Genomic DNA, 12,479 nt, shown 5'->3' on the forward strand with positions numbered 1-12,479 from the left:
CAGACAAAAAGAATAATGAGTTTGATTTCTGAAAATACTGCTTGGTAATACTAATATTTTTGTCTTGTCAGTCCCTCCTGGACCACCGTTCCAGGTAGCCTTCTAGTGCATGTAAATAATCAAGTCCCAAATGGATATGGAGGTAGGGAAAGAGGCCCTTTATTTCAGAGCGCTCACGTTTAATTGCATATCACCAGAGACCATGTCAGAGCTGCCCAGCTCCATCCAAATATACCTCTATTTAATATCTTATGAAACAGCTTTTCAAATGAAGGTTACATTTTATGACGGTAGCAATTTTTCTACTTCATTGGTAGGTAATTTATTCACTTTATTACTGGCTTCAATCTTCTCTCCAACATCAAGGAAACCTTTTCATCTAATTTGAAGCAAGGAATTTTGCTTTGTTCCTCACCCGTAATTAAGTAAATTGAAGCTCTAATTCCAAATGCCTTCTTAACTGGGTTTTTTTTTTTTTTTTTTTTGGATATATTTTTCACCATCTGAACATGAGACTTAACACTCATAATTTAGAGATTTGAAAAACTTTCTATTGAAATTCCCAAGGCAAAACAGAATCCATTGCTACATCAGTCAGTTTTGCGCCCTGACTTAGTGATCTTACTAAGAAGACAATTGCAAATAGAATTCTCCGGTTCTAATTATGAGTACAACAATATGAGTATTGCTGTACAGGGTCGATACCAACTCATAGTGACCCTGTATAGGGTTTCCGAGACTGTGTATCTTTACAGGGACAGCATGATGTACTTTTCCAGGAGTTGGTTCTTCATAATAAGTACAAAGTATGGGAAATGAAGTCTCTCCATCCATGCTTCTAAGGAGCATTCGGGTTGCACTGGCAGATTTGTTTGTTCTTCTGGCAGTCCATGGTATTTTCAATATACACTATAATTCAAATGCATCGATTCTTCTGTAGTCTTACTTATTCATTGTCCAACTTTCACATGCATATGAGGCTACTGAAAATACTATAGTTGGGTCAGGTGCAGCTTAGTCCTCAAGCTGACATCTTTTTCTTGAACAAACAATTCAATACACTGATTTCTTGACTGATGCTTCCATGAGCACTGATTGTGGATCCAAACAAATTGAAGTCTTTATAACAACTTCAATCTTTTCTCTATTTATCATGATGCTATTGGTCATTTTCTTTATATTGAAGGTTGTAATCTTTAATCTTCACCAGCAAGTATTTCAAGTCCTCTTGGCTTCCCGAAAGCCAGGTTGTGTCATCTGCATATCACAGTTTGCTGATGAGCCTTCGTCCAATTCTTCTTCATACAGTATAGAGTCTTGGCTAATTTGCTCTGCATTCAGACTGAGTAACTGTGCTGAAGTACGTAACCTTGATGTACACCAGTCCCAATTTTAAATGGTTCAGTATTCCATTGTTCTCTTGGAAAAACTGCCTCTTGGTCTACGTACAGGTTCCTCATGAGTACAATTTATTTGAGAGAGTGAAAGCAGGTACCAGTGTAGGTCTTTCACAAAAGCAAAACTGCCTAAAGTAAACTTTTGAAAAGTGGGAAATAGCTGCAGTTTTATCTGGTATACCTTACACACCAGTGATTATTTGCATTATTTAATTCAATTAAACTCATTAGACTTTTATACACAATAATATGAACTACGTGCTGTGATAGATAGAGATGAAGATAATCTGGTGCCAATTCTCATGTACTTTAAAATCCAGCATATATTTTGTCATGATATCGACTGGCCTTTGGTAAACACTAAAGAGGGTTGCACAGAGTACTATGGTGTGAGTGCTTTGGAAAGCTGGATGCATTCTCCTGGAAGGTAAACATCATTTAAGTAAAATGCTGACCGCAGTTGGTAAATTCTCAGTCAATATTTGGTATTGTATTCACATTACTAATAGTTATCACTATCTGTGTGACCTTATCTCTTCTGACTTCAGTCCTATGATCTCCAATATGATGAACAGTATCAGCTGTAAATTAATGACAACAGTTCTGCCCTACCTACCTTCTAGGACTGTGTAAAGAGTCAAACAAGATAACGGAAGTGATTCCTAACCTGTCTTATTCATCTTTGAAAGCCTACTGCCTTATGTTGTTGTTGTTGTTAAGTGTTGTTGGGTCAGTTCCAACTCACAGCAACCCTGTACAGGATTTCTAAAGCTGTAAATCTTAACAAGAGCAGGAAATCTTGAATTCAACAAATGTTTATGGAAAGAAGGGAAGGAAAAGAGGAATAAATTTAAATGATTACAATAGAAATCAGTTAAGGGCTAGTGTTTATTTTTTTTAATTATTCCAAGATTTACATCTTTAAGAATTTACTTAACTTCTCTTAGATTTAGTTCTTCCATCTATAAAATGGATCCATTTTTAATACTCCTTACTCTCCTTATTGAATAAAATAATAAATATAAGATGCTTAAGCTAGTGTTTAAGAGTCCTGGTATGGAGTTGTAGGATAAGCACCAGACTGCCAACCACAAGGTCGACAGTTCAATCTGTCCAGCTGCTCCTGGAAAACCCTATGCAGAATCTCTATGAGATGCAACAAACTCAATGACAGTTAACAACAATAACAACACCAGAGCATCTGGCATACAGAAAATCTTGCTGTTGTTGTTGTTGTTAGGTGCCGATGAGTTGGTTCTGACTCATAGGAAAATTATGCACAACAGAACGAAATACTGCCCAGTCTTAAGCTATCCTCACAATTGTGGATAAGTTTCATCCTGCTGCCATTGTGCCAATCCATCTCATTGGGAGTCTTCCTCTTTTCTGATGACACTCCACTTTACTAGCAAGATGTCCTTCTCCAGTGACCAGTCCCTCCTGATTACATGTCTGAAGAATGAGAACGAGGTCTTGCCATCCTGGTTTCTAAGGAGCATTCAGGTTGTACTTCTTCCAACACAGATTTGCTTGTTTCTCTACTAGTCCTCCTCTAGCAGTCCATGGTACTTTCAATATTCTTCTCCAGCACCATAACTCAAATACGTCAATATTCTACAGTATTCCTTATTCACTGTCAAACTTTAACATGCATATGAAGCTATTGAAAATAACATGTCTTGGGTCAGGCACACCTTAGTCCTCAAAATGATAGCTTTGCTTTTGATCACTTCAAAGACATTTTGTACAGAAGATTTGCCTAATGCAATATGTCATTTGATTACTTGGTTGCTGCTTCTATTGAGTGTTGATAGTGGGTCCAAGCAAAATGAAGCTTTGACAACTTCAATCTTTTCTCCATTTATCATGATGTTCTTTGTTGTCCTGTGGTGATGATTTTTGTTTTCTTTACATTGAGGTGCAATCCATACTGAAGGCTGTAGTCTTCAATCTTCATCAGTAAGAATTTTAGTCTTCTTCACTTTCAGCAAGCAAAGTTGTATCATCTGCATATTGCAGATTGTTAATGAATCTTCCTCCAATCCTGAAGCCACATTGTTCTTCATGTAATCCAGCTTCTCAAATTATTTGTTCAGCATACAGACTGAATAAATATGGTGAAAGAATACAACTCTGGTACACACCTTCCAAGTTTTAAACCATTATATGTCCTCTTGTTCTGTTCAAATGACTGCCTCTTAGACTATGTACAGGTTCCTCATGAACACAATTAAGTGTTCTAGAATACTCATTCTCCACAATGTTTTCCAGTTTGTCATGATCCTCACAGTCAACACCGCTTGCATAGTCAATAAAACACAAGTAAACATCTTTCTTGTATTCTCTACTTTCAGCCAATAGCCATCATTTTTAGATGATATTGAACTTTACCTTAAGGTTTGTTGGGTTTTTTTTTTCACCTTTTTCTTATCATTAGGCATTTGCCAATTATTTTTTTTTTACTACATAGGGCCTGCTCCAGGTTCAAATAAAATTCCTATTTTGCTTTTACAAGTAAAGAAAGAAGGAAAACTACTCTCTTAACTTCCAAACTTACTCTTTAATGTGGCTCTGAAACTCAATTAACTTACAAAAAGAGAAAAATGAATCCCTACTCCCTTAAGTGGAAGGTTAGCATTTACCATTAATGTTTATTAGCATGTTTTATTCCATTTCCCCCCTCATTCTACATTTCTTTTATAGCTGAATTTTTTTCTGATAAAGTTGATCATTTTATCCTAATATCGTTCCTGTTTTACAAAATCCCAGTGTGCCGAGCAGAAACAAATGAAACTAAGTAGTCTTTGAAATGTGCTCACAGAATCACACCAGAAATGCAAACAAGATCAGAAATGCACCGTTTCAAGGAAGGATGATGATGGAGGTCAAGCTTCAATTCATAGAGAAGAAATCTACAGAGCAGATGACTTAGAATTCACTGCTCCTTTACCCTTCATACAACATATTCTTGCATCTGTACAAGAGGACTAAAGACTGACCTCAAATGTGAAAACACACTAAATTGCTTCTAGTCAAATCCATAAATAACTGCTGAGCTCACATCGTGAGAACTATAATTAATTCTACTTAATGTAAACTCACAACATAAGTGTGAGAACAGTGGCCAGTAACAATTAGTATCATGGGCTTTTCATCATTTCTTGGGTTACTACTTGATCAAAATTTCATTTAAAGAATGATGAACATATTCCAAATAACCGCAACAACAGTAATAGTAACAATAAACCTTAAAACACTGTTATAGCTCCTGCTACTACAAAGAGAGTTGATAGGCAATACATGTTTAAGTGAAAAAGTATATATGCAAAATGAGTGGACTTGACTCACTGAACTCTAGTGCCTGTTCTAACAGTACAAAGTAAGCATATCTGATCAGTGAAAGTACCAGAAGAGTGTCAGATGCCAGACAGAGTTAACAGAACAAATAGGGAGGAAAAAAGATGGGGGAATAAAAAAGAATGTATAGGTTGGAGAAGACCAGATATCTAACGGAAGATATCTTGAAAATTTAGACAAGTCCTTCCAGCTCTGATCTCCAGCTCATTTGTATACATTAGAAGGATACCAGATTTAGAGCAGCCAGTTTGGAATTTTTTGTTGTCTTCCATAGTCATAGGCATCTTAACCAACGACTGTATAAGGACCAACGTAGGAAACTGCATCTAAGGACTAAAACACACATTACATATTCATGCTATAATGCAAAACAAACAAACAAACAAAAGGACTCTGTGGAAATCTACATCATCTAGACTTTGTGCTACAATTACAGAGAACTAAGAGACATATCAAAGACTATGACTTAGAGGGAAGCCTTGTACTTTTGTATTTTTATTTCCATAGACTTCCAGACACAACAGGCAGATTGTCATAGCAAGAACTTCTTTGTTTTGAAAACAATAATCAACAAGTACAAATCAAGACCTACAATATTTCTGAATACATATAGATTCATTTTGTGTTGTTGGTAACGTGGGAGCCACTGAAACATTTGTACATTAATAAATTGATGAATTATGCAGGACTCTTTATATGACTGTTAAAACCTAAACTGTTATACTGGTGCCTTGTAAAGGAGCCCTGGGAGGATAGTGGGTTACATGAAGTTTGAATCCACCAGCCGCTTCACAGGAAAAAGATGAGGCTTTCTGCTTCCATAAAGATTTACAGCCTTGATAATCCTACACAGGGTCGCTATGAGTTAGAGCTGACTTAATGGCATGCAGAAGGAACGATGCCTCATAAGCTTGTGAAATATATATATTTTTCCCCCACAAAACAAACACCACAGCACTAAAATGAGTGTCAGAACCAAAGAATCAGATAAAAACATATACACACATCAAACAAACACACACATACTATATATCTATATATGGTATCTATACCTAAGGAGCTCTGGTAGCGTAGTGGTTACGAATCGGGCTGCTATCCTCAGGGTCAGCAGTTCGAAACTACCAGCTGTTCCATGGGAGAAAGATGAGACTTTCTGTTCCCTTAAAGATTTACAGCTTCGGAAACCCTATGCAGGGCCGCTATGAGTCGGAACCAACTCTACGGCACTCAACAACCAACCAAAATAAAGCCCCTGCTTAGCTAGCCAATGCTTAGCTATAAATACACATCAGTTTTATTTGGTGGTGGTGGTGGCGGTGTGCTGTGGAGTCCTTTCCGACTTATAGCGACCCCGCATAGGGTTTCCTAGGCTGTAAATCGTTACGGGAGGAGAAAATTCATTTTACAAATTTACAGAGTGCCCATTCTAAACCATTCATTGTTGTTGTTGTTAAGTGTTGTCGAGTCGCTTCCAACCCATAGCCACTCTGTATAGGGATTTCAAGGAGTGGCTGGTGAACTTGAACAGCCGACCTTTTGGTTCAAATGGACTTTGCAGTCTAGCACATTGTAATGAATAACAACAACAAACTGGTCTGAATATGAGTAAAATCCCCACTGCCACGGAGACAATTCTAACTCACTGCAATTCTATATAGGGTTTCCATGACTGTGAATCTGTACAATAGCAGACAGTCTCATCTTTCTCCCACAGAGCTACTGATGGGTTTCAACTGCTGACCTTAAGGTTAGCTGTCCAATATTTATCCCATAGTGCCACCAGGGATCCTAAAAATGAGCAAGGAAAATCCAACTAAGTTGTCGATGTAACACTGTATTGGCCGTTTGAGTCATTGCACCCACAATGACTTTTCTAAATCATGACTCTAATCATGGAAGTTCCTAAACAAACCCTTTGAAAACTTTGTTATCCTCAAATAAAATCCAATTTTCTTAATATAAGCTTTCCATCTTCAGGATCTGATGCATACTTGTGTATTATGAACTCCTGCGTCCTGGTTTTAGTCACACCTGTAGCTCTCTGAACATATCATTTTATAATATATCTGGATCTTTGAGACTATCACTCCCTCTGTCTAGAGAATTTTCTACCTCTAATCCTCCTTCAGGTACCAGATTAGACTCATTTTCTTTGGAAAATTTCCCAATCTAAATTAGGTGCTACTTCTCCATCCTCCAATAGCATAGTACAGACAAGTCTAAATGCCTGTTCACTCGTCTCTATCCCCAATAGACTCTCAGCTCTTTGAAGGCAGAGATCATATCTTGATTACTACTATATGGCACACAACAACAACAACAACAACAACTATATTCTTAGCACTTAGTACCTGGCACACAGTAAGAGCACAACAAATATTAATAAACAACTGCATTCAGAACAGGAAACCAGGTTAGCATCAGCGTCTATGGGACCCATGTATATTACCAGGTATGAATCAACTCTTGTCCCAAGTTCCAGTTGCAAGAAAAGTGTCCTGGCCTCTCTGGTGCCAAGACCCATTCCTTTACCCCCAAAGAATTCCCATTCTTTGACTTTGAACTGAAATATTCTCAAATGACGACAAATAGCAAGGGATTACTTGGCATTAAAGAGAGCACTCACCTCTTTTGTCTCTTCAGAGAAAGCTTGCAGAATGTCTGTCTGCCTGGTGTAGTTTCCATTGGCGTCCTGCAGACCTTGCAGAATGCGCTCCCGCAGAACCAGCACGGAGACTCGAAGCTGGTGCCAGAGGAGCTGCACCGCGTGGATGTCTACAATCACATTGACTGAGTAAGACAGCAGCTTTAGGGAGAACTCCGTTTCCAGGAGGGCATGGATTTGCTCAACATGATCAGAAATGTCTTCACAAATGTCCTGCAATAAAGAAGACCAAAATCTGTGAAGACTATCTTACCTCATCCTAGGGTTTAAAAAAAAAAAAGGTGACTCCTTCACTTGACACCAACTATCTAGGTTTGAATCACCAACAGTTTAGTCTGACATATATTGAATGTTTGGCCTTGGCCTTAGCTCACATACACAGTTGCAGGTCATATTCCTGGGCACTGGGCCTGTGATTGCATACAGGTAAGTTGATCTTTTTCTAAACCACAAAATTCCTACTATTCTTTCTGATGCCCAAATGGAAAGTTCAGTCAGGGTGACAGACTGACCTCACAAATCCAGTATCTGTTCTCTTTACTTACTGGTTGAGATTCTGGCACCGAGTCAGAATGTTTACAAGTAGTATACTACACTGAGCATCCGCTTTTTCAGGATAGAAGCGTCATCCACACAACTGACAAAAAGAAAGAATGGCTAGAATGTGCACTTCAGAGCACTGCTGGCAATTCTCAGTGAGCCATAGCATCTTCAGTGTAAGGGACAACTGTCACTCACCCACCAAGACATAATTTAATATTTAGATTCACAACAGGTGTCTAAATATACAACCCACATTTGCAAGTGGCATCACTCTTAAAAAGCAAACCCAAAAAAATCATCAGAACCAAGAAAGACAAAATACAGATGTATTTTGCTTTTGAAGACCTGGGCATTTTACATAGCAAACTCAAATTTCAAGTTTCAATCCCCTTGACATATAGTATTCTGTAGGCAGACTTGATCTCTCATGTGTCACTTTTTTCTACAAGTTCCCAAATTTCCACTGTGCTCCCAGAGACCAGAAGTATCAAATGGGTAGCTACCATCAGTGGTAGTTTTTACTTGGGCAATTTAGAAATCCATTAAACATCAAAATGATGTAAGTGTCAGCTAAGTGTTCAGTTACTTGTTTTTACTTTTGCATCAGTGACAGAAAAGTGGGGCTACTGGGCAGCTTTTATTTGCAATTTTTGTTAAATGTTATCCTAAGATAGCACTTGAGTTTTGCATCCTACAATGAGTGTCAAAACATCCTATGCTGGAACATAATCTTCTATTTTCATTTAGTTCAGTTACCATTTTTAAAGACAAACTGAAGGGAAAAAAATCTACTGGAGAATGAGAAACTGTGTTGAGTTTGGAATAATACTTACTGTATAATTTCAATAAATGCTCTTATACTAGTTCTTCAAATCCAAAAACTAATCGGTGATAGCAATACAAACAGGTGATAATAATTTAAATAGACTTTGGAGCACCATTAGGTCAGGTTCTTTCAAATGTAGCCTCCAAGTCATTGTAGTTCAAAAGAGATTTGAGACAAAAATTACACGGCCCATTTAAATAGTATATGGGAACCAGCCGAAACCAGGTTATTTGATATTTGGTATTCCCTGAGTCTCAGCACATAGAGAGCAGGTCTCTAATTGCTACCATCACCTTGTGTATATTGCCTGGAACCTCAGTCTGTGTCTACTTGGAGCATCTGTTCCACTTAAGCCCCATACCTCTTATTCCTAGTAACCTCAACAAAAGCAAATGCCTTGTATCCTCTGCCTTCTTAGCATGCTAATCTCCATATGGTTCTGTGTCTCTTTGGGTAATTCACCTCCTTCCATTGCTGGTTGTAGCTGCATGCCATCGAGTTGGTCCTGACTCCTAACAACCCTGTATAGGGTTTCCAAGACTGTAAGTCTTTATGAAAGCTTCATCCTTCACCCAAGGAGCAACTGGTGGATTCAAACTGCTGACTTTGAGGTTAGCAGCCCAATGCATAACCCACTAAGCCACCTATGCTCCTTTCTCTCACTGATGCTGCTGCTGTTGTTGTAAGTGCTATCGAGTTGGTTCCAATTCATAGCCACCCTGTTTAGGGTATCTGAGGAGCAACTCAGTGAGTTTGAACCATTGACCTTGCGGTTCAAGCAATCTTGTGGTCCCATGCTTATCCTACAGCACCACACCAGAACTTTCCCAATGCTAACCTCTCCTAAATTTTCTGTACTTTGATGAACAGTACCATCATTCCACTGTAAAAACTTTCTTTAACTTCCTCACAGCACTCTCCATTTATCTCCTGTTCTTACCCAAATCTGGTTCTGCCCACAAATCCTGTTTCCCCTGTTTCCTTCTCAGAGACACCTGCTCATTCTCTCAATTACCATCTGAGAGATGGGACCAGGGGTGAGGGAGAAAGGACTGGTCTTAGCGTCTCCTTGTCATTGCAGATTACTTTTTCCCTTCATAGTATACTAACAGCCTTCTTCTTTAGCAGATGCCTAATGTCTGCAATACTGTCCCTCCCTCATTGCCATAATCTATAAGCAGTCCTCAGGTTATGAATGAGATCTACTCCTAAGGCTGTCTTAAGTCTAAGTAAACCTTTAAGAGGAAGTTTTAGGTACATCAGAAAAGGTCCATATGGTTTTTATTTAACCTTATTTTAGTGCAATTAAAAGGATGCGAGCTAAGCATTGCACTGCCAATCTCAAGGTTGGTGGTTTAAACCCACAGCAGTGCCTTGGGGAAAAGGACAAGGCTGTCTGCTCCCATAAAGCTTTACAGTCTCAGAAACCCTAAGGAGCAATTCTACTCTGTCCTATATGGTCGCTAGGAGTTGGAATCAATTTGGTGGCGGTGAGATTGGCTTTTGGCATTAGTGTAAGAAAAGACTTAAAGTCTTTCCAATGATTAAAAAACTTCACATGCAATTATTAGTTTTTGTCCCGAATCTTATTTGAACTGCATTGACTCATGGACCACATTTGGAAAAACCTAACCTAATGGTGCTCCAAAGTGTATTTAGTTTAAACTGCGATGAAGAATTTGTTGCAAGTAGTTCTGGCATAGTGCAGTAGGATAAGCACTAGATTAATAACTGCATGGAAGACAGCCACTCTTGGAAACCTTATACAGGGTCACTACGAGTCAGAACTAACTTGATGGCACACAGCAACAACAACGGAGTTTCATTCAATAGTTACAAACTGCCCATTATTGGACACTTTACATAAAGGGCAAATTTATGTAAAACTAAAAGGTAAGTGGAGTTGTTTGTAACCCAGAGGCTGTCTATATAGTCTTTCCCTTACTCCCTGACACTGAACAGAATATCTAGTACACCAAAGTACAGACTTCCTCTCCACCCCACATGTCCCATCATCTTAGTTAATTTCAGTATCTGCACTGATGAATCACCCAATGCCCTAGTCTTGGAGTTCCTTTATTCTACAACCCCTGGGACCTTCATGTCAATCTGCCACAGCTCTCCTCAGGACTTTATCATCATTACACTGCACAATCATACCAGAAAGTCCCTGTGCAACCAATCCCTCTTTGTTCAACTTTTACACTTCCTTTCTCCCACAACAGGTGCTCTTCAAACTCATCCAGGCCACTGGCTCCTTCACCCATCTTTTTTTTTTTTTTTTTTTTTTTTTTTTTTTTTTTTTTTTTTTTTTTTTTTTTTTTTTTTTTGCAGCTATCACCTGCTCCTACCACAGAATCACTTCAACCACTCCCTTGGCTGTGTTCCCAACTTCCGCACAAAACTGATTTCATAACAACTTGGAATTCTTAGCCTCTGTCTCCTGGGTCCCACCATGATCCTACAAATGCAGAATGCTTTATATTCCTAGGAGAATAAAAGGCTTGGGTAACCTTCATGCAACCTCATCAGACTACTCAAATAGGCATTTCTCACCTACCCTACTCTGATCCCCAAATAAAAAAAATTATATATAGTCTTGGCACTATGAGAACATTACACCAAAGCATATGTCATCTTTTCACAAAGCACATCTGCTTCTTTTACACATGATTTGGCTCCTTCCTACAGTTACAGGAATGTAGTCTGAGCCAGGTCATGTTTTGAGACTGTCAGGCAACTATCCAGGGGAACAATCTATAATGAGCAGTAAGGCATCAGTGGTGCCAGTTAACTTAGGTCTTCACACTCTACTCGTTCTTAATGGGAAATGGAAATTGGCCCTGTTCCCACAGGGGCAGATGGGCCTTGAGGGGAGTAAACAGAGCTCTGAACCGGTTTGACACTCCTGCTAAGAATTTGCATCTCCATTCCATATGTACTGAATCATAATTTACATGTTAGCAACATAGGTATAAGAATCCCTTGGGAATCTATGAGAATCACCTGGGGATCTGCTTAAAATGTAGATGTAGATTCTGATTCAGTATATCTGGGATGGCGATTTAAATTCTCAGCAAGGGGTCAAATGTGAATGAACTGGTTCTAAGGCCTGGAAATGAACACCCTCCCCACAAGTGTGAACCTCATGATGTGGAGAATTTTGAAAATGTGCACGTGCAGTCTCAGCTGAAATTCTGAAACTAAATAATACATGCTGTTGTTGTTAAGCGTCATTGAGTCGGTTCTGACTCATAGTGACCCTGTATAGGGTTTCCAAGGAGTGGCTAGTGAATGTGAATCACCAACCTTGTTGCTCAAACCAACCTTGCAGTCCAGTACTTTATTCCATAGCGCCACACAAGGACTCCAAATAATGCACAGCAAGGTGCAATTTTCTAGAACCTAACAAATTATTTTTAAGCCCTCTAGTATGTTACCAGCTCTTTGGTTTGACAAAAATCTTATATGCATATAAACTATAGAACAAGAACAACAGGTAGATGTGTGTGTGTGTATGCTGCAATACTGATGGATTCTTGGAGTAACATACTGAATGATGCAGTAAGCATCAAAAGAAGATGGAAGGAATAGGAAGACTTAACACTGAAAATGTCAATACTGCCCAAAGCAATTTACACATATAATGCAATTCCAATCCAGATTCTAAAAAGATTCTTCAAAGAGATGG

At 38.7% G+C, this 12,479-nt stretch overlaps 1 protein-coding gene across 1 annotated transcript in view; it reads right to left on the reverse strand.

Moving 5' to 3' along the window:
* Positions 1-12,479, reverse strand: part of AKAP6 (A kinase (PRKA) anchor protein 6) — a 516,985-nt gene that overhangs the window by 394,955 nt on the left and 109,551 nt on the right. The window contains exon 2 of the mRNA XM_006835360.1: positions 7,381-7,632. Coding sequence (XP_006835423.1) covers positions 7,381-7,632 — 252 coding nt within the window. The remainder of the gene's footprint in view (positions 1-7,380; positions 7,633-12,479) is intronic.

The sequence above is a fragment of the Chrysochloris asiatica genome, unplaced genomic scaffold (assembly GCF_000296735.1).
Source record: "Chrysochloris asiatica unplaced genomic scaffold, ChrAsi1.0 scaffold00017, whole genome shotgun sequence".
In the NCBI taxonomy this organism is placed as follows: Eukaryota; Metazoa; Chordata; class Mammalia; order Afrosoricida; family Chrysochloridae; genus Chrysochloris; species Chrysochloris asiatica.